The 18,887-nt window shown below is 42.6% G+C and overlaps 2 protein-coding genes across 3 annotated transcripts in view; one reads left to right on the top strand and one right to left on the bottom strand.

Annotated features, from left to right (window-relative positions):
• Positions 1-7,982, bottom strand: part of tmem117 (transmembrane protein 117) — a 46,344-nt gene extending 38,362 nt beyond the window's left edge. Inside the window, exons 1-2 of one of the 2 annotated variants that reach the window (XM_037106504.1) lie at positions 7,416-7,982; positions 5,613-5,920 (exon numbers count right to left, since the gene is read on the bottom strand). In XM_037106504.1, the coding sequence (XP_036962399.1) occupies positions 5,613-5,892 (280 nt within the window). In that variant the 5' untranslated portion in view covers positions 5,893-5,920; positions 7,416-7,982. Of the gene's footprint in view, positions 1-5,612; positions 5,921-6,356; positions 6,458-7,415 lie in introns of those variants that run through there. The other variant, XM_037106505.1, reaches the window with a different exon arrangement.
• Positions 7,983-9,945: 1,963 nt separating this feature from the next.
• Positions 9,946-18,792, top strand: twf1a (twinfilin actin-binding protein 1a). The gene is made up of 9 exons (XM_037106510.1): positions 9,946-9,970; positions 11,303-11,383; positions 11,504-11,682; positions 12,850-12,945; positions 13,106-13,210; positions 15,857-15,982; positions 16,507-16,657; positions 16,764-16,885; positions 17,535-18,792. Exons 1-9 carry the CDS (start codon positions 9,946-9,948, stop codon positions 17,700-17,702), a joined length of 1,053 nt encoding a protein of 350 aa, XP_036962405.1. The 3' UTR covers positions 17,703-18,792.
• Positions 18,793-18,887: the final 95 nt, after the last annotated feature.

Raw genomic sequence — 18,887 nt, 5'->3', positions numbered from 1 at the left:
TATTCTGGAGCCTCTGATAGCTCATCCAAGTGAAGATGAGCGGTCAGCACCTGATTGAATGTAAGTGTCGGTAATAACATGCAAAGTAGGTTCTAATCCAGTTAGGACGGCGCACCACACGACTCACAATTACCCTTCAATTTACCTTTTCGAGGTTGCAAAGCCTTGGAGAGAGATAGGTGAATATATTATGCTAATCTAAGGGACTGAGGCGGCATGCGAGAGAGGAATGAGAAGCCGTTTCGCTTTTTTCCATTACGGCGATGGGCCGTGAGATAGTCATTTACCGCTGGGCCCCCGTGATAGAACGCTTAACTGCTGCGGTGCTGCATCGGTGAAGAGGAGAAATCTAGTTGTGTATGAGGCACCAGTTATAAATATTACATAACTCACTGGCCTTCACTGAATGCAGTTTAATTTAACCACTACCTAAAATGGCACTAAAACTTACTGGAACCATTTTAACCTTACATTACCTTACCTTACATAACCACCTCATCTAATGCTTGTGTTTAAGTCTTGTATCTATAGTATTTACACACATGAGATTCATGTATGAATGCAAGAATGTACATTATTTTTATCCACAATTATCCTGATAATGAAAACTCGCCACAATTGACTTATGGTTATTGTTTTTTAAATCAAAATTCATGCTCAAATCTTTTATTGTCCCATCCCTATAGCGGTGGCAGCTGCGTGTCTTTCTGAGGGTGGCTGTTATAATGTGCTTCCTTCAACTGTGCTGTCCTTATTTGCAATAAAATCCACAAGCTTGGCTTTCTTAGAATAGCTAGCAGGCTAATGATGAACACACCTCAGTTACAGACACGTGATCTAACGAGATGGGATGTGAGTGCTGATACACCGGCCACCTTCTCTGGTGACAGTAACCACACTTTCATCAGGTGGGTGAGACAGTTGTAGGTTGGTGACTACGGCGTTGAGCTGGTGAGGATTCTCCCCACTCGCTGCAAACACAACTTCGCCAGCAACTCCTGCCTTATGGCAACTCTGATGGGACACAGAACCCATCATCCGTCATGATGTTTTACTGTGGACGTCGCCATATGCCAATTGCCCAGCCCCATCATGGATAGGAAGCTGAGGTTTCTATTCCATTTTGAATCCGCAAGCCCGTTTAGCTAGCTGGCATAGACACCAACACACACCTTCACACACACACAGACACACACACACTCTCACTTTGACCACCACGCCAAATTACATCTTACTCGGGGGGGAAAAGTATTGGGCGCCATAGGGTGAAGTGATCAACCACACCTAATATCGCTGCACTGTACAGCAAAGTCCTTGACAATGATTGGCCCAAAGGGATCTTACAATTTGAAAACGTGGCTTAATCTAATCCATGGCTGAATGCAAATAAGTCGCGCTCAAACTGAAACAGACAGCTCGCAAACCTTGTGTGACCTAAGATTTAATACAAATGCATAATGACAGCCAGTCTCCCTCTGAATGACCAGAAGTCATTGGCTACCGCCCACTCTATTAGAGAGCACACATAGCCTTGAGTGGCCGAATGGAACATCATAGGTTGTTCCTTGAACCCCAAATGTAGTCTTAAATCACATAATCTGTCACAAGCTATTCATCATAAGAGATTATGCTGTTCTTCTCAAACAGAAAACAATAGCGTGCACCTCTGCCTACTCCAAAAATGTGGCTCAAAAGCGTAGCTGAATGTAGGAATCGCAAAGAAACAGTTATGTGACAGCTGGATTCATATTTGTGTGGGTTTTCTGAGGGGATAAATATTGTGGCAAATGCAGGGAAAAAAAGAGAAATGCTATATTGCTAGTGGGAGGAGGAGGTGTAATTCGCAATAAAATGCTTTTCTGGGCCATTATGAATGATAAATGTTGCAGGCGATGTGTCAGCTCTCAGAAACAATGTCTGTTCCCAGGGTTTGTGACAAAACTGCAAACAGCATGAGACTCCAGTTGCTGAAGGCGTTGTATTAAAAAAAAAAAATGGCATCAGAAAAAAAGACCATCTCAAATTGTGACTGCAGAAAACACTTGCAGCAGATTATTCCCAAAGTGCTTTTTTTTTTTTTTTTTTTGTCAGGCGCTCAAACCTTTTGGCTGGACGACCGTCTCTATCCAGAAGTGTTCCCACAGCCCGCCTACATATCACAGAGCAGGAGAGACGGTTGGATAGAGATTTGCAGGGCTTGAGTGGAGACAACACGGTGTGCAGTAGGTGGGCCTTTGTGACAGATCTATAATAGATGATATGTTTTACAGTGGGCCCGGTTCTGGAGCACAGCTCTTCCGCCCTACCTGCCGTTGTGATTGCACAACTGCCTCGCTGAAATGTTGTGCAGGACACGTCTCGCCTCTCCAGCTCTCAACAGCAGCCTCTCCTCCCTCCTCTCTACCACTGATTCTCTTCATCTGTCCTTTCTTACAAATCTCAAACACACACACACACATACACACACGCAGACCTGTTCCCTCGCACACTCTCTTACACACAGAAAACACAAACCATCTGTTCAGAGGGTTGTTGATGCGCATTACTTTTACCTGGGTGCAGGAAGAGCTGCACCCTCCGTCCTCTACACCCTCAAGGCACTGTTAAGTAAACAGGCCCTGCTCCACATACGCTGGGCCTTAAGCTACATCCACATTAATGTGTTTTCATTTTAAGAACAGGTTTAAAAAAAACAAAAAAGGATCTCTGTCCGCACAAGCGATCTAGCTGCGCTGCTAAATGCACTCTCTATGTAGCATTAGTTCACCAGCCAATTAACGGGCTTGCTGTTGGCAAAGTAGCTGAACACACACCCACAGCAGGCTAACCAAAGCCATCACAAAGTATAACAGGAAAGTTTTAAACAGTGATTATTCTCACACGGTCAGTTTACCTATATCAAAAAACATTTCCTCTCTGAGCTCTACTGGTAACCCGTCAGGCAGGTAGAAACCTGAAAGTGAAATTGTTTGTGCGATATTCAGTGGATCATCTGGACAAACACGCACTTTGTTCCAGGAAAGAGACACTGACAGTATTTTTCAAATGTAATTTCTTTTTAATGCTGGAAGCACTGAAAGTAAAATTAAAGGTGGCAGAAATAGCAAGGACCAGTTTGACATTTTGGAAATGACGCAATTAACAATCAGTTTTTCTCAGCATAAATTTAATTCATCTATAGTCACTTAGTCTTAGTCCATGAGGCTCCAGGAGGTCACCCTATGACCTCAAAACTAGATTTTCCATCATGCTAAGCTAAGCTAACTGTACCCCGATTTCAGCTTCATGTTTATTGGACAGATACGAGAGAGTGGTGTCGACCTTCTCATCCAAGTCTTGCTCAAAAAATGTCCAACCAAACCAAAACTAAAACAGGCGATTGAAAGAGAGTTTCTGAACCTTGCCTGGTTGGTCGCCCCATTTAATCTTATTCAAACTATAGCAAATAAGCATCTTTATCTCTAGTCTTGGACATCTCCAAGGATCCTGTATACATCATCCAAGTGAAGGTGGGGCCCCGACCCAAAGGAAGAGAAGCTTTGCCACAGATTCCTAAGAAAGGAAGCACTACAGCTGGTATTATGTGAGCCACTAAATGTCAACCATGTACAGGACAACCGAAGTCCACAAAGCCATTTTCCATTTCCCCTCTTAGTGAGGATTCTATATTTGCACAAAGTATCATGTCATCATGCACTCTTGACTTTCTATTTATGCTCAGAGAAGATGATCACTCAGAGTACTGCCCCCCCTTTCCCTGTCCTCCAATTATAGTCATTAATGGTTCATCCCGAGAAGATAAGCCAGGGTGGCCAATAATATCCGGGGGCCTACAGTAAGTGAGTTGTGAAGTGAGTAGGAAATCAAATGTGTGAGTCGAATCGGAAGCACTGCGAGCTGCTGCTGCACAGTTTAAACAAATGGGAGGGCTGATGAGAGTCACAGTCATGTGAGAAGAGAGTGCAATGGAAAGAGTCGAGCTGGCAAGAGGGCGACAAGAGAGAAAAGGTCGAGGTTTCAAGAGGAGGTGTGAAAACAAAGGAGAGGAAACCAATCAGTGAGGGCGCGAGAGGTGAAGGAAGTGAGCAACAAGTTGCGCTGCAGAGGCCCTCGACGGCTGCATGACATTTAGGTGTAACTGCTGGCATGCTCGCTCGCTGGCATGACTTACTGGGACACTTGATCAGAATGAGCCCATCACTGATGCTTACAGGTGTTGGAGAGTCCTGCTACACATGTGAAAAGTGTATATGGCAGCAGATCTGAAAGTGTTTGTGTGTTAGTTAGTGTGCGTGTTTTTTTTGGATTATCAGACTTGTGTAGCCCTCTCCTCATCTCTTCTTAGGCAGTTAGGGGCTCATTTAGATGCCAGTAGCACAACACACCTGAATCCCCGACCTAATTGCCAACAGTGAACATGCATTGTGGGTGATGAAGGCAGGTTTTGACAGGTAACTGGAAGGCATGGGAACAAAGATTATATCTGTGGTTGTCCTGCATCAGTTCCGCTACTTTATTAAGTTGTCCATTGTGAGTGACGCGGTGTTTTTAGATGCTCAGTGCTATCATTTACATCTGGGCTTTACCTGCTGTCTGCTGGGTAAGAAGATCCGAGACGCTACTTGTGATATCAAATAAAATATATTCATATTCCCATACATCTTTATTACTGTGTATCAGTTCACTTTTTTCATCGTGAGCAACCATGTTTTCCACTCAAGATTCCTCTTCTAAACAAACACTGCAGATTGGGAAAAGTATTTTTGGATTGTTTTTGTCTGTTCACTTCAAAAAGAAATGGCACAAAAGGTTTGTTTCTGCTTTAGGTGAGCAGAGTGGGTGTCAGTGGGTCGTGCATCTTTAGAAGAGATTACAAGCCAAAGAGGTTGAGAACCAACGATCAAGCACAAGCGGTACGGTAAGAGGCTGTAAAACAAAGTCAGATTTCTGCTATATGCCGAGGTGTCTCACACCCTTTTCGTATTCAAACATGCATAACGGACCGATATGTGTAACACATCTGTTCAACTGCAACTGATCACATAAATGTACAATGTACAGTAGTGATCAGTAGCCTCAATGATGTAGTACCAAGAGCTAAAGTGATCAGTTTATTTGTGAATTTAAGTCATTTTAAAGCATATTTTGAATCATTTTTAGCAAAAACATCCAACTTTTCACAGTTCTTGGTTTTCTTATGGGACTGAATACTTTCAGCAAAAACAGATGGAAAATTATGTCAGCACTAATCCTAACACAAGAAATCTATGAAATAATTAAATGAGACTAATCTGAGTGGAAAATAATCTTTTTTTTTATTTCATTCCTACTTGTATCAGAATATGATAAAAACAGTGAGGATCTGCAAATACTGTTCGACCCAGATCTGATGAGAAAAGGAAAAAATGGAGGCAGGAGCATAAACACACAACAGCAAAAGCTGACTGCCGTCGTCTTTCGTGACATCGCTGCTCACATAAAGTGGAGCATGAGTCGAAGGTGCTTTTCACCGATCAAAAGCCGGAACATAAACAACTCAGGAGTGAAGGTTCCCTCCCTCAGCGGATCCACTACTCTGCACATTCCACTGCATCATTGTGCGCGTGACTTACCAAAGAGCTGTCGGTGGAATATAAACTTCCCGGCTACCATGCCCGTGATGATGGCCAGCGTCCAGCACACCGCTTTCAGGATGTTCCATCCGAGGCCGGGGTACTTGTTGAACAGGAAGGAGAAGCAGTTGCCCACCACGATCATGTGGGCCTCTGTCTGGCTGTGGGAGATGGGGTCCTCGGCGAAGATGAGGAAGTTGAAGAAGGTGACGAGGTAGGCCACGATGAGACGCGACCACGGGTGCTGGAAATAGTAGCGAAAGCGGGCATCTATTTCCATCCTGCTGAGCCCCCCAGCCACTCTACACCTGGGAGTCAGAGAGAGAGAGTGAGAGAGAGGGCTTCTTTCAGTCAGATTACATTATACTCAAATCAGCATGGGCAGATTAGAGTGAAAACATCCCTCAGACTGAGATTAGTGTCAGGAAAATAACTGAGGGGTTTGGTACAGTTTGGGATTACGTGGAACTCAGACAACGCTGACGGTTCAGCCGCGGTGCCAATAATACACCTACATGGAAGATTCCTTAGAGCGAAGACAGGCTTTTTATTTCCATCAATGCCAGGATTGTCACACACACAAAAAACGACAGAGAGGTCTTTGATCGGCCTGGTTAGTGATGTCAGCACAGCACAAAGACACAAACAGCTGCATGATGAAGCTGTTCTTTAGAAGAAAAAAAAGGGACTTAAGTTGAAGCTTTATGGGTGAGTCAAACAAGTCGAGGTGTCGAGGAGCCTTACCTGGGTGAGGCAGAATCTGAAGCGCCGGGCTTTTTTTGAGAGGCTTATCCTCTCTGAAAATGTGCTCCCCTCAAAAACAGGTGGCTCGAGCGACTTTCCCGACATCCCCCACGTTTTGTATTTTTAAACCCCCCCCCCGTCAGTCTTCACTCACCCGTGCAGTCCCAGTCTGAGCCTTCCCCCGCCGTCACTCCCCCTTGTGACTGGCCTGACTTTCACTGGACTGAACTTTCCCAACCGGCAGTCGCCTGCCCTGACACCGTTTCCTGAAATACCCCCACCCCACAGTGGGGACTTTCGAATGATGTAACGACTTCAGGAATAGAGCTGCCACAGTGGAACCACCCATGTGGCTAATTAAATTTCACCCGCATCATGCTTGCCTTGTTGTTGTGTGCCACCTTGGGTGCTGCTAAGCTTGTGGCTCCACTAATGGAGGTAGAATCACTTTTATTATTCCGGTGGAATGCAGAATTAAAGCCTTATGACAGGAGAAGGCACCCCAGAGGACATAGGACAGAAGGAGAGCATGGAAAGGAGGGCTGATCAGAGGGGGATACTCAGGAAGTGGGCTGTATATCTGATGACACATTATCTTCATCATCCTTATCAACCAGCATCCTCGAAACCCTCTAAAACATTACAAAAAAAACCCAAAAAAAAATATTTAAATTCTGCTGACCATATTAAGAGTCTGTAAGTGCAACAGGAAAAACAGAGGAATATACCCACCATTAGTGCCACTACATGAATGGCCCGCCTTGTACAGAGCGCGCGCGCGCGCACACACACACACACCCTCTAATGTCACAACATGATGACGCCTAAAATGTCACATCACTAACCCCCCTCATATCTCCCGAGATAAGACAACAAGCTTCACTGGAACTATCTGATTACACAACTTAAAAAAAAAAAAAAAAGAAAATCGATGTCAGATCTGGGACAGCAGAGATTCGTGCAAGTCCTGCCTGCCTGCCTCCCTACCTACATACCTGCCTGCCTTCACCTCGGTTTTATTATTATGTGTGCGGTGCATCAGCATCATCATCAACGCACCTGCTCCACGCCGTGTTTCCTCTCAGTCGTCAGCCAGCACGAGCAGCATCTCTCGCGCACGGCTCTCCTGCCACATCAAGCCGACAGCGGCGCTCTGGTCATCCCCGACTCGAGATGATGATGATGATGATGATGATACAGGAGGATTGGGGAGGAATTATCCATGCGACCTGTTGTTGGTACACAACAGAGGAGCCCCCAAATCCTCTGCCATTGTGCTGGAGCGTCCATGCGCCGGGCACGGCTAGCTCAGCCGGGCGGTGCTTCGTCAGCGGGATCCCGCCAGACGGTGCAGTTTGTGGGCTGCTGATGGGGCCAGTGCCGCTGCTGCTGCTGCTGCCGCTGTACAATGGATGGAGACGGCTGGGTCCACACAGCACGCATAGCATCAGTGCAACGCAATGTAGCCAAACACGTTGATACACCAGCGTCAAGTCAGCAGCCCGTACACACGTGTGACTTCCGCACACACCTTTCAAAATAAAACGCGATGAAGGCAGACCACAAGTGAGATTCGTCAGCAAAACGTCCAAAATGAGTAAACTGGCGGAGTAATCTGGAACTAGACACGACGTCAACAACAACAACAACAACAACAATAATAATAATAATAATAATAATAATAATAATAATAATAATGATAATAATAATGGTCAAGATGATGATGATGACGATAATAGCCTAACATCAGAAACTGAGTCTGAATTCCTATATTAGTCCCACAAACGGGGAGATGTGTGTGTCACAGCAGCCAGAGGACAGTTTGATTTAACAATAAACAATAGTAAAAAAAATATATACAATATATTAAAAAGGTAAGAAATAAAATCTACTTGTATAGAAATAATATGTACAAAATATAAACAGTGCAATTGTAAACAGACGGTATAAACATTGATGGTGTTGATAATAATGAATGAATAAAAAAACAAAATAACTAACTACATAATATAAAATACACACTGTATACTTATTTAAATATAAACATATAGTACTAAATGCCTAACAGATTAGCTTTATTTCTCACTAAAATTTCTTCAGATTTATCCTGAAATACTTCTGTGACTTATTTTACTTTACGCTGATGTTTGGCTTTGACCAAATCAAAACACACAGTTTACTAAGATGTATTTGAAACATAAAGTTTATACCATTAATAGACTGGTTTATGTTAGACTATTTCAGCAATACAATGTGCTGTTTAAGCTTAATACCACTTGTATCATTGGATTGAATCAGCTCTATGCTAAAGTGGTGCACCCTTATTTCGAAAAGCGGGTCACCTCGTTTCCGGCCTGACCCTGTCTGTGTCTGCTGTGACACAGCTGAGATTCCCTCTGGTGACAGGATAATTCTGCTGCTGTAAAATCTATTCATTCATTTGTTTATTTATATAACGAGGAGTGGGAGGGACGGAGAGCAGAGACAGGAAGCCCGGTGGCTTCCAGATGTTAGGATTTCACGCCAAATGAGATCAGCTGCCATGAGAGGCGGAAATCTCCCCCGTTATCACAGATCAGAGACCTAAACCAGAAAGGAAGAATGAAAAATATGTGCCTGGGAACGTAGGCTGCATAAAAACTAGTCTAATAACTTGAGTATTCTATATATACTCAAGTACTGCTATGTATCATAAGCCTTTCTTATGTATAGCAGTATACTCAAGTTATAAGACTATGTAGTCTACAGACAATAATAATAATAATAATAATAATAATAATAATAATAATAATAATAATAATAATAATAATAATAATAATAATAATAACAACAATATTTTTGAGGCAGTAGAAGCAGAGGCATTATATTTCAGCAGTAGAATATAACAAGTTATATTATCTTGAGTAAATCTTTATTCTAAATTTGAGGTACTTCTACTTTACTTAAGAATTTTCATCATTTCATTCAGACATTTTTTTTTGACAGCTAGTTAGATACTTTCCATAATCAGACAAATAAAGCACAGTATGAGCTTGTAAAATATAATGGATTTTTAGAGATCAACCCCCCCAAAGTTTTGTGAATTATTTGAAATGTGCCCCTTGTTTACAAGTGGTAATTGATGCATAACCATCCAATAATATGATACATGATCAACTAATTCGCATATGGTGCACATGCTGCATAATGACTACTTTTAATTATTTGGTTATTTTATGTTTATAATGAGCAAATCTTGGTGATAATACTCCTGTACTGTTTTGCTTGTGATGGAGGTAAAACATTTATTACACTGTGGCATTGTTAGTTTTATTACATATTTAGACAGGAATACTTCCTCCATCAATGTTGAATTTACGTAATTTTTTCTATTTTTATTTACTCTGAATAACTGTAAAATAAATAAATACATTAAATAAGTTAAAATAAATAAATAAATAATAAAAAAAAAATGTTTGGACGTCATGTGATTTATGATGTTGATGACGACAGACGAGGGGCGGGTCCTGTCGATGTAGTCCACTTCCTGCTTCTCTGCCCTGGTTTCGCCTGATCAGCAGCATCAGCCCTTTATCCGACGAAAGACACAATGTCACATCAGACGGGCATTCAAGGTAGATGCTTTCCTCTCCTTTCAGTGTCTCTGTCCTTATGTATTATGCGGTGCGAGTGTGTGATTACCGGATGCGCTTTAAGTACCTCCAACAATTCATTGCAAAGGAGAAGCTAGCGTCAAGTTAGCTAGCCACTCCTAGCTAGCTCTGAGCTACCGTGATGTGTGAGATCAGCAGCGGTGCCCTGTTTGGGCACTTTTAGGACTAGGAAACATAATCCCCCAGCCTTTAGCCAGCTTTATAAGCCGGTCAAAGCACGACTGATGTGTATTGTTCCAAAATAGTACCAAAAAAAGCCTTGTGTGGCTTTAGCTTCTCGGCATAAATCTGAAATGCTGAAACGTTAGTTGAGCTTTCTGAATGGATGGGCGACGCCTTCATTTAAACAAACTGCTGGCCTTGTAGACTGGCCGGTGTTCCCGTAAATATGTGACTAGCACTGGCATAACCTGCACTGTGTTATTAAAGAATGGACTTTAGTAGGGCGTGACGTGATTTTTTTATAGGGCAGCACCACTCCAGGATTATTAACAGACTGTTCGGAGATAACAACAGACGGCGAGATGTAGCTTCTGTGAATGTGTCTGCTAACACCATGCAGGTGCTTTCACTGGTTTTCATGTGAATGATCTTATATTTGTATCGTTTTATTTATTTATGATCAGCTGTATTGTGCTCCAGCAGACTTTTTTTTAAAGATCTTTGCAGAGCCAAATGCACCATTCATACACACCTGTCCATGGCTGATTAATTCTACCTGTAAAGAATGATCTAGTTGAATCCAATGCACAACAAAAACATTTAAAATGTCTTTCCTTCCTGTCTGTGTATCCCCCTGCAATATTTATCAAAATCTGTGTTGCTTTAAAGGAAACCTGCAGAGTTATTGGAGCTAATAACCTTTCAGAGAATGCTTTGTATGCAAACTGAAGAGCCTTTTTTTTCATTGTGCCAGCATCAGTGGTCAAAGTGTTACCGACTGAAACCCGGCAACCGTCTGGCTACCCCATTCTGTGTCAGTGTTGCATGTTGCCCAGTTATAAAACCAAATAGTTTCCTTATCTCAAAGGGAAAAATAGAAGAAATACTTAACACTGGGCTACACGTCAACACAGCTAAATGAGAAGATGATTGTGTGTTCTTTTTTTTTCTTTTTTTTAATAACATCTCACACCTGGTTGTTTTTCACATGTTTACGAGATCCACAAAGCATCTCGATGGAAACTTGCAGCAAGAGCTTCCAAATGGCCGCGTTGGCAAGAGTGTGTCTGTGTCAAGCATGTGTCTGTTTAAAACAGCGGGAGACTGACCCCCCTCTCTGTCTTCTCTCAGCGGGCAATGATGTGAAGGACGTCTTTGCCAGCGCCAGGAGCGGAGACCAATATCGAGTGTTGAAGATTGTCATTGAGGATGGTGAGCGGTGTCCGTTTAAACTTCCACCCACACTTTGGCTAAGGCCGACATTAGAATGTCAACATGGCTAACAAATCCAAGCACCGCTGACGGTTTTGTGGCACGCATCTGCTTTTCCAGAGCAGCTGACTCTGGGCGCCACCAAGAAGGCATCGAAGAAGTGGGACCAGGAGTATGACTCCTTAGTGCTGCCCCTCATCGAGGATGATGTCCCCTGCTACATTCTGTACCGGCTGGATTCCACAAACAACCAGGGCTACGAGTGGCTCTTCCTGGCCTGGTCGCCGGACCGCTCCGCTGTAAGAAAACCCAGCCAAGTCTTGGCTTTAATGAATGACTTTCCATATGATTTGTCCTCCTCTGCTTTTGACTAAAAGATGGGTGGGGTCACCACATCAAGGCAGGGACTCTTTGCAGGCTCGCTCGGTTAAACGTGGGCAAGACTGCATTCATTATTTCCTAACAAACCTCTCTAAATATGGGTACGTGATGGTGCGTTCCAAATCACATGGCGCTTGGCCTAAACCTTCAATTTGTGACTCAGAATTCACCCTCTAAGTGCTTTAAGGTGACACTGGCTCGTGGCTGTCCTGTTTCCCTGTTATGCTAATGTGCTTTTTGCATTTTAGTGTCTTCAGTCATACAATGCCATTTAAGTCAGAGTCACTCTGCATCCCTGAAACTTGATGAACCACTTTCTGGGACAGAGTCACTGCCTATCAAAATAGCCATGACAAATACTCATGCAAATGTTGTTTCTGTAGCAGTGGAAAGAGGAATGTTGCAAGGAGAGGCCAGTGCATAAAACAAAGTGCCATGCAGGATATTTGTAGCACGCTTAACTGCACAGTAGAGCCGAGCTCAAATCCACTCTCTGAAAGTCATAACTGAGTTTAACATTCCTGCCTGCTGGCTCAAAGTGCAGGTCTTCAGGTTTAGGCTTGTCGGAAGTTGCGCAGTCATTCCACAACCGGTACACGCCGCTGCCTTTACTTGATCGGTTGTGTGGGGGCTAAAAACGTGCATTTGTCTCAGAGGTCATTTTTAGATGCATCTTGAGTTTTTGACCACAAGCAGCGCTAGGTTCCCTTTTTTTTTTTTTGCTCGCTCTTTATTCAATCTACGGACGTTGACTCTTGAAGAAGAAGTTTGCTAGAATGTAAACATGGATGTAAACAATGCCAGTTGCAAAATTATGAAAGAAAATTCCACTTTTGTTAATGTGTTATGCACTCTGTTCTGGTGTATAACACTGAATGACCTTAACTAAAACTTTCTTAGTTTAATCAAGGACTGTTTTTCCATTCTATATTCTTTATTATTTCTGTAAGAAAGAAGTATGAACAAATAGAAAAACAGTGCAAAGAAAAGATATATAAATAAAATTAGAGACTTATCAAGAAAAACAATCTCTCAAGCTTTTATTATAATACATATTCTCAGACTTGTTTTATATTCTTCAACAGGTGCGACAAAAAATGTTATATGCTGCTACCAGAGCCACACTGAAGAAAGAGTTTGGAGGCGGGCACATCAAGGATGAGATATTCGCAACCGCAAAGGTTGGTCTGACAACAACCCCATTTTAAAGTGACGTTAAAAGCTCTTTTGTGCACTCAACTTTAGTAAGAACCACATGTTTATGGCAGCTGATGGAAGCGAAGATACACTGGTGAGGCTGACCTGTATAATGTGTGATTGTGCTAATGTTTTGGCCTGCAGGAGGATTTGAACCTCTCTGGATACAGGAAGCATCTGACCTCGCAGTCGGCTCCCCTGCCCCTCACTGCTGCAGAGGAGGAACTGAGGCAGATCAAACTAAATGAGGTACACACACACACAAACACAGGGGGGATTTCTTGAACGTCGTCACTTTAAATAACCCATTTCACGCGCTCGCATACACGGACACCGTCGCACTGTGACAAGTTTTGTCGCTTGAGTCTCCTCTGAAGTGGGTGTGCAGCAGGTTTGTTGTCTGTTTCAGTTCTGAAAATGGATGACACTATGTCATGCTTACACTTTTGGCCTCAGTGAGGGGAAGGATGGCTTACCGCAGCTCAAAGCAGTAGTCCACCTAATCACATTCCCTGTGTGCGAGATTTAAATCCCACCAGAAACGGTGTTGTATCAATGAGGGGCCAGTGATGCATCCTTGCGAACAGCACAAGGTCAGCAGCAGTGCAAGTGTGCATATGCTTGCCCGGCAGTATCAACGCAGCGCAAAAGACGCTGATGCATTAGAACAGCAGGATGTTGGCAGAGATGAATCTATTAGGCTTATGCGGCTCACGCCCATGGCTCTGCACAAAATCATGTTTACATTCCCAAACCTCAGAAACGGCAAAGCGGTTAGAAAGAAAAGCTCTGAAACGTCGCTCCTCGCTGAGAGAGCTTCATGCAAATGTGACTGCAGTGATTCTGCATGGAGCGCAGGTGAGCTTGGATCATTGTGCTTTGCCTTTGTTGTTTGCAGCGATGAGACAGAAGAAATACTGTAACATGATATCCGCTGCATGCCGCTGATGACGCCAGCAGTGTTTACACTGCTAATGTGAAGGGCTTCAGGCCTGTGTTAGACTCCACCTGGAAGAAAGTTTAAAAAAAAAAAAAAAAAAAAAAAGCAAAAGGCAGCATTTTAAGTGCCACTTTCCAGACTTAGGAGGACCTCTCCTATCAGTTATTCCTAATGAAGTGTTTTTTTTCGAGAAACAGCCTATTCTAATTGCTGCCCTCCCTGTCTGCCACATAAACAAGAACTCACTTTTTTACCATATATGGACGTGCTCTGAGTAGCGCAGTCCCTCTTCCAAAGCACGGTCAATTAAAAGCAGCGGAGCAAATGGGAAGTGAGGTTTTGTGCTCGTCCCACTCGGCCAGCTGTTGAAGGAAGATAATATACCATTAATCTGTACCGCCTAGATGAAAAAGAGGCTTTGAAATATTTATCATTGCTGTGCCTTGGAGACTGCCTGCCTTTTACTGAGCAGATGGATAAAAAGACCCGCAATCCTTTTTGGTATGCGAGGTAGCTGCATCGGAGGCTCAATCATGTTTGCACGGCATTTCATTTTGTGGGAACAGAGCTCTAAAAATAGACGCAATCCATCAGTGTAATCCCCCCAGCGTTTCCAGTTTTTTCTGTGCGATTTTCATGGAGGCGCCTTGTCACTCCAGATACAAGCACCTCTTTTGTAATCACCGTGATCCGGAACTCAAGCCGCCTGTTGCACTTGTAAACCTTTTTACATTCTGATGTCCAAACTGAAGAATGTTTATTGTCGGATCAGAAAGGCATTATATGACGCTGAATGCATCAGTGGAAACCTGACATGACATTGTTGTTTTTTTTTCCTTTTTTCCCCCCTCATGTGATTGAAGGACCACAGATACTTTTAAGAGTGAAATCTGTTCTGCCCATAAGTTGCAAGAGTTGGCATGATGACATAATGTATGTGTGTGTGTCAGTAGATGTGTCAGAAACATGAAGAAACTGCAGCACACAACAAGTTCAGTATTGGGTCATTTGCAGGGTTGAGGAAGTACTCAGCTGAAGTATCCGTCACAGATAATGTACTTCATCTGTTATCATCCAAGTAAATTGTGGCAGTAGTAGTGGCAGTGTGCGATAGTTCACGTAGTCCTGTGATATAAAAAAAAAAAACACATCACATAGTTTTGTAATAAATAATGAAAATAGTAACTTCTGATCATCCCACATCATCTTCCGGCGTACATATACCTGTTGTTACCTCCTCCAAGACGGTTTTGTTTTTGCATCCGTTTCATTAGTTTGTCAGCAGATGAAGATGAAAACTGTTGAACAGATTTCCAGAAAACGTAGCTGAAGGAGTTCAGAATAGACCCCGTTAACTTTTGGTGTGAACCTGCGAAAAGGGGCGTATCCAGGACATTTTTCTTTTTTTTTTAAACATTGCAAGATCAGGCCGTTTTTGACACTTTTTGTTTTTATTTCTCAGGGAATAATGCATCAGTCTTGAAGAAAAGAAACCAGGCTTGATGCTGATCCAACTATCAGTCCAGATCTAGCGCTTTTAAATCGTGTTTTCATTTTGGTCAGTCTTTTTTCAGTCGGTTATGGTAACAAACACAGATAGAAACCATCACCACCACCATATGAAATGTTATCTCAACTCTCGACTCTCTTTCAATACCTCACGTTTAAACTGATATGATCTCTCAATTTTTTTATTCGATGTATACAAAAAGAACAAGGCTATTAATGCTTTAAGCAGAGCTTGTATTCAGTGATTTTCCTGTACTGACATTGACTGAAATTAACAACATTTTGTGTGCCATGGCCCTTGTTTTTCTTTTCGCAGCAGCATGGTTTTTCTGTTTTTCTTTTTGTTTTAACTTGTATTGTATCTATGTTCAAAATTCTGGCATTACGACAACCTTCTGCCATAGTGACCATGGTGGTATGTGTGTTTGCGTCTGTGGTGCATTCAGGTGCAGACGGACATCAGCGTGGACACCAAGCAGCAGACTCTGCAGGGAGTGGCCTTCCCTCTTCACAAAGACGCCGTTGCAGCGCTCGAACGTTACAGGGATAAAAAACTCAACTACGTGCAACTGGTGAGTCCTCAAGAGCTGATCATTAGTGAGTCAGTGACCTTTGCTTGATCAGTCGTTTGAGGAAGGCAGAGCAGTCCTCTGCCTTTCAAAATACATTGATTGGAGAGATACAGATGTTTTATGGTCAGGAGTTGTTTACAGACCGACACAATGAGTTACTCATTTTGCCCCAAAAAGCCTTTGTTCTTCTCATTGAAATTCAATGGGCCTATGTCACAAGATCAGATCAGCACAAAGTACAAAGGAATAATTGTGGAACTGTCGCTGCTTTGTCTCAGTTCACTTTTTGTTGGTTGTCCTAAAATCTTTTTTTTTTTTTTTTTTTTTTTTTTACAATAGCACTATGTTTCATTCTATTTATCCACTGAAGCTTGACACCTGAGGTGGAGGGGACATAGTTTTGTTAATCACTTTCCCCACCCAGGTGTTTTCAATTGGCGTGAAATGCAATGCAGGGACTTTCCAAGTCACAAGAGCACACCGCCAACCCTGAGAGCAACTTTTTTGATCCTCTCTGTTAACAGCAAGTAGACTTCGAACAGGAGCTGATTCGCTTGTGCAGCACTGAGCCAACAGAGGTGAAGGACCTGCCACTGAGAATCCCTAAAGATTCTGCGCGTTACCACTTCTTCCTCTACAAACATTCCCACGAAGGCGACTACTTGGAGTCCACAGGTGAAGAGAATCATCAAACAGCTGACACGTCGCTTGTTGTTCTGCTCCTTTGTTGCTCTGAATTGCACTTTGTCCCCCCCTCACTGTTTTTTCTTTCTGTTCGCAGTCTTCATTTATTCTATGCCGGGGTACAGCTGTAGCATCCGAGAGAGGATGCTGTATTCCAGCTGCAAAAATCCTCTTGTCGACATGGTGGAAAACAATCTCCGAATTGAGATTGAGAAAAAGGTGAGAAATCCCAAAACGTTAGGGCCCTGAGAAACCTTTTGATATCTAGCGTATTCTCCAAACTATTGAATATTATAAGATGACAAAATAAGCAACAGCAGCTCATCGTTATGTATCGGTTCTTAAGAGGAGGAGGAATGTGTGGTTTGATCTCAAGCTGCAACAATTCGTCGGTTGGACTGAAGATCACTCTGCAACTATTATAAGGATCGATTGTTTGTTATTATGAACCAAAAATGCCAAAATAATCACTTTTTCCAGCATTGCAATGTGATGATGTGTTGCTTGTCTTTATTGGAAATGACAGTACCTTGAATGTTTGCATGTTGAACTGATTATAGCTGAAAGCAATTTTATTACATTTCCTTAGCCGTGTGGTAATTACAATAAGGATTTATTGCACCCCCCCCCCCCCCCCCCCCCCCCCCGTTTTTATGGACAAAACAATTATTTAATCCAAACCAGTCCATAAGACACAAGACAGACGATGTTTTGAAGCTGTTTGCGAAAGTAGTTTTTAGGGCCTTTTTTAAAGAAGTGTTTCTGACAAGAACTAATGAACTGACAGACGGACATCAAAGAGGTCGAACTTTATGCATGAAAAAAGAACCGATATTCATCTGCTCACGTGTTTTGGTCTGTTTCCCAGTTGGAGATCGACAATGGGGACGAACTGACCAGCGACTTCCTGTACGAAGAGGTGCATCCCAAGCAGTATGCACACAAGCAGGCCTTCGCCAAACCCCGAGGCCCCGCCGGCACGAAGGGCGGCCGCCGCATCACTCGACCACCCGCGGGGAGAGAGGAGGAAGATTAAACAGACCTCAGCACACCGGCCACCACCTCCACCTCGAGCACGTTCCACAGTGGAACATTCCTTCGATGGGGGGGGGGGGGGGATTCATATTTGACACGCTTGTTTAAAAGAAATAAAATGACAACTTCAAAATTCCCGCAAAGTTCACCAGAGACACAACTATGCACGCCAAGGACAACTGAGCAATGACACACTTCAGAGTTTCCATTTGTAGCTTGCCAAATGGAAGCGAAATTTATGTATGTTAGTGCAGTCACCAGGAAGAGTATACAATGATTCAAAGGGGCCCAAACGAAGTCAAGCTTGAGGTTTTACGTTGTTGCCAGCTTTGAGACTTTAAAACAAAATGTCAGTGCGACTAATGTGAACTTGCGTCAATACGATGAAATTCCCCCACTTTTAGTTCACGAGCTAACTTGCATTCCTTAAGTCTGTGTCAATTAATGTTTTATTTGTTTCTAATGTGTTGAACATTTGTCTCCTACTGTTTGCACAACAAGGTGCTCCAAAGCAGAAAATATATAATGATCCCATTTGTGTTGATTGATTAATTTTAACAGTGCATTTTATATTGGAAAATTGACTTCTTTTTTGATATAACTGTGGTTTACATGAAAATCATCTGCTGAGAAACTTATTTTTCTATGCAAGTGCTGTAAATGTACATATTGTAGCTGTGTGATGCTCTATGATTAAGAAACAGTCTGGTCTGTTCTGGTGACTGTCAGTGTCAGTGAGGATCACAGTGGAAAGGACAGGGGCTTCCAGAAATATTACGTCAATACATCTCATATTTCACCGAGAGGAAGCGACTCAAACTTTGCTGGTTCCCACACAAGAGGGAAGCCAAGTAACCAGATAGGAAAGGGAATACTCTGAATACCTTGATCAAAAATGTTGCCACATCCACTGATCTACTGATTAACATTAGGCAAACTACTAAGCTCACCTCATGTTCGAAGGGAAAATCCCTTTACATTCATACCGTGTCATTATGGAGGAAAAAAAAAAAAAATCATGTTCGGTCTTATTTGTTTTCTTACAAATCTTTCTTTTAAAGGAGAAAAATAAAAAAAATATTTAAATCATACATTTTCTGTTTCTTTCACTTTATTCGTTTAACTGTCTTCTCAATGAACATTTGATCGGCGAGGAAAAAAAACAATTCACCTCTTTCAGGATATT

Source organism: Acanthopagrus latus, chromosome 8, assembly GCF_904848185.1.
Source record: "Acanthopagrus latus isolate v.2019 chromosome 8, fAcaLat1.1, whole genome shotgun sequence".
Taxonomy (NCBI): Eukaryota; Metazoa; Chordata; class Actinopteri; order Spariformes; family Sparidae; genus Acanthopagrus; species Acanthopagrus latus.
The sequence above is the reverse complement of the archived record's forward strand: the minus strand, read 5'-3'. Positions and strand labels throughout refer to the sequence as shown.

Coding starts and splice junctions, on each gene's coding strand:
- twf1a (XM_037106510.1), top strand. CDS start 9,946: ATGTCACATCAGACGGGCATTCAAG. Junction 11,384..11,503: donor GAAGATTGTCATTGAGGATG/GTGAGCGGTGTC, acceptor CTGCTTTTCCAG/AGCAGCTGACTCTGGGCGCC. Junction 15,983..16,506: donor AACTCAACTACGTGCAACTG/GTGAGTCCTCAA, acceptor CTCTGTTAACAG/CAAGTAGACTTCGAACAGGA.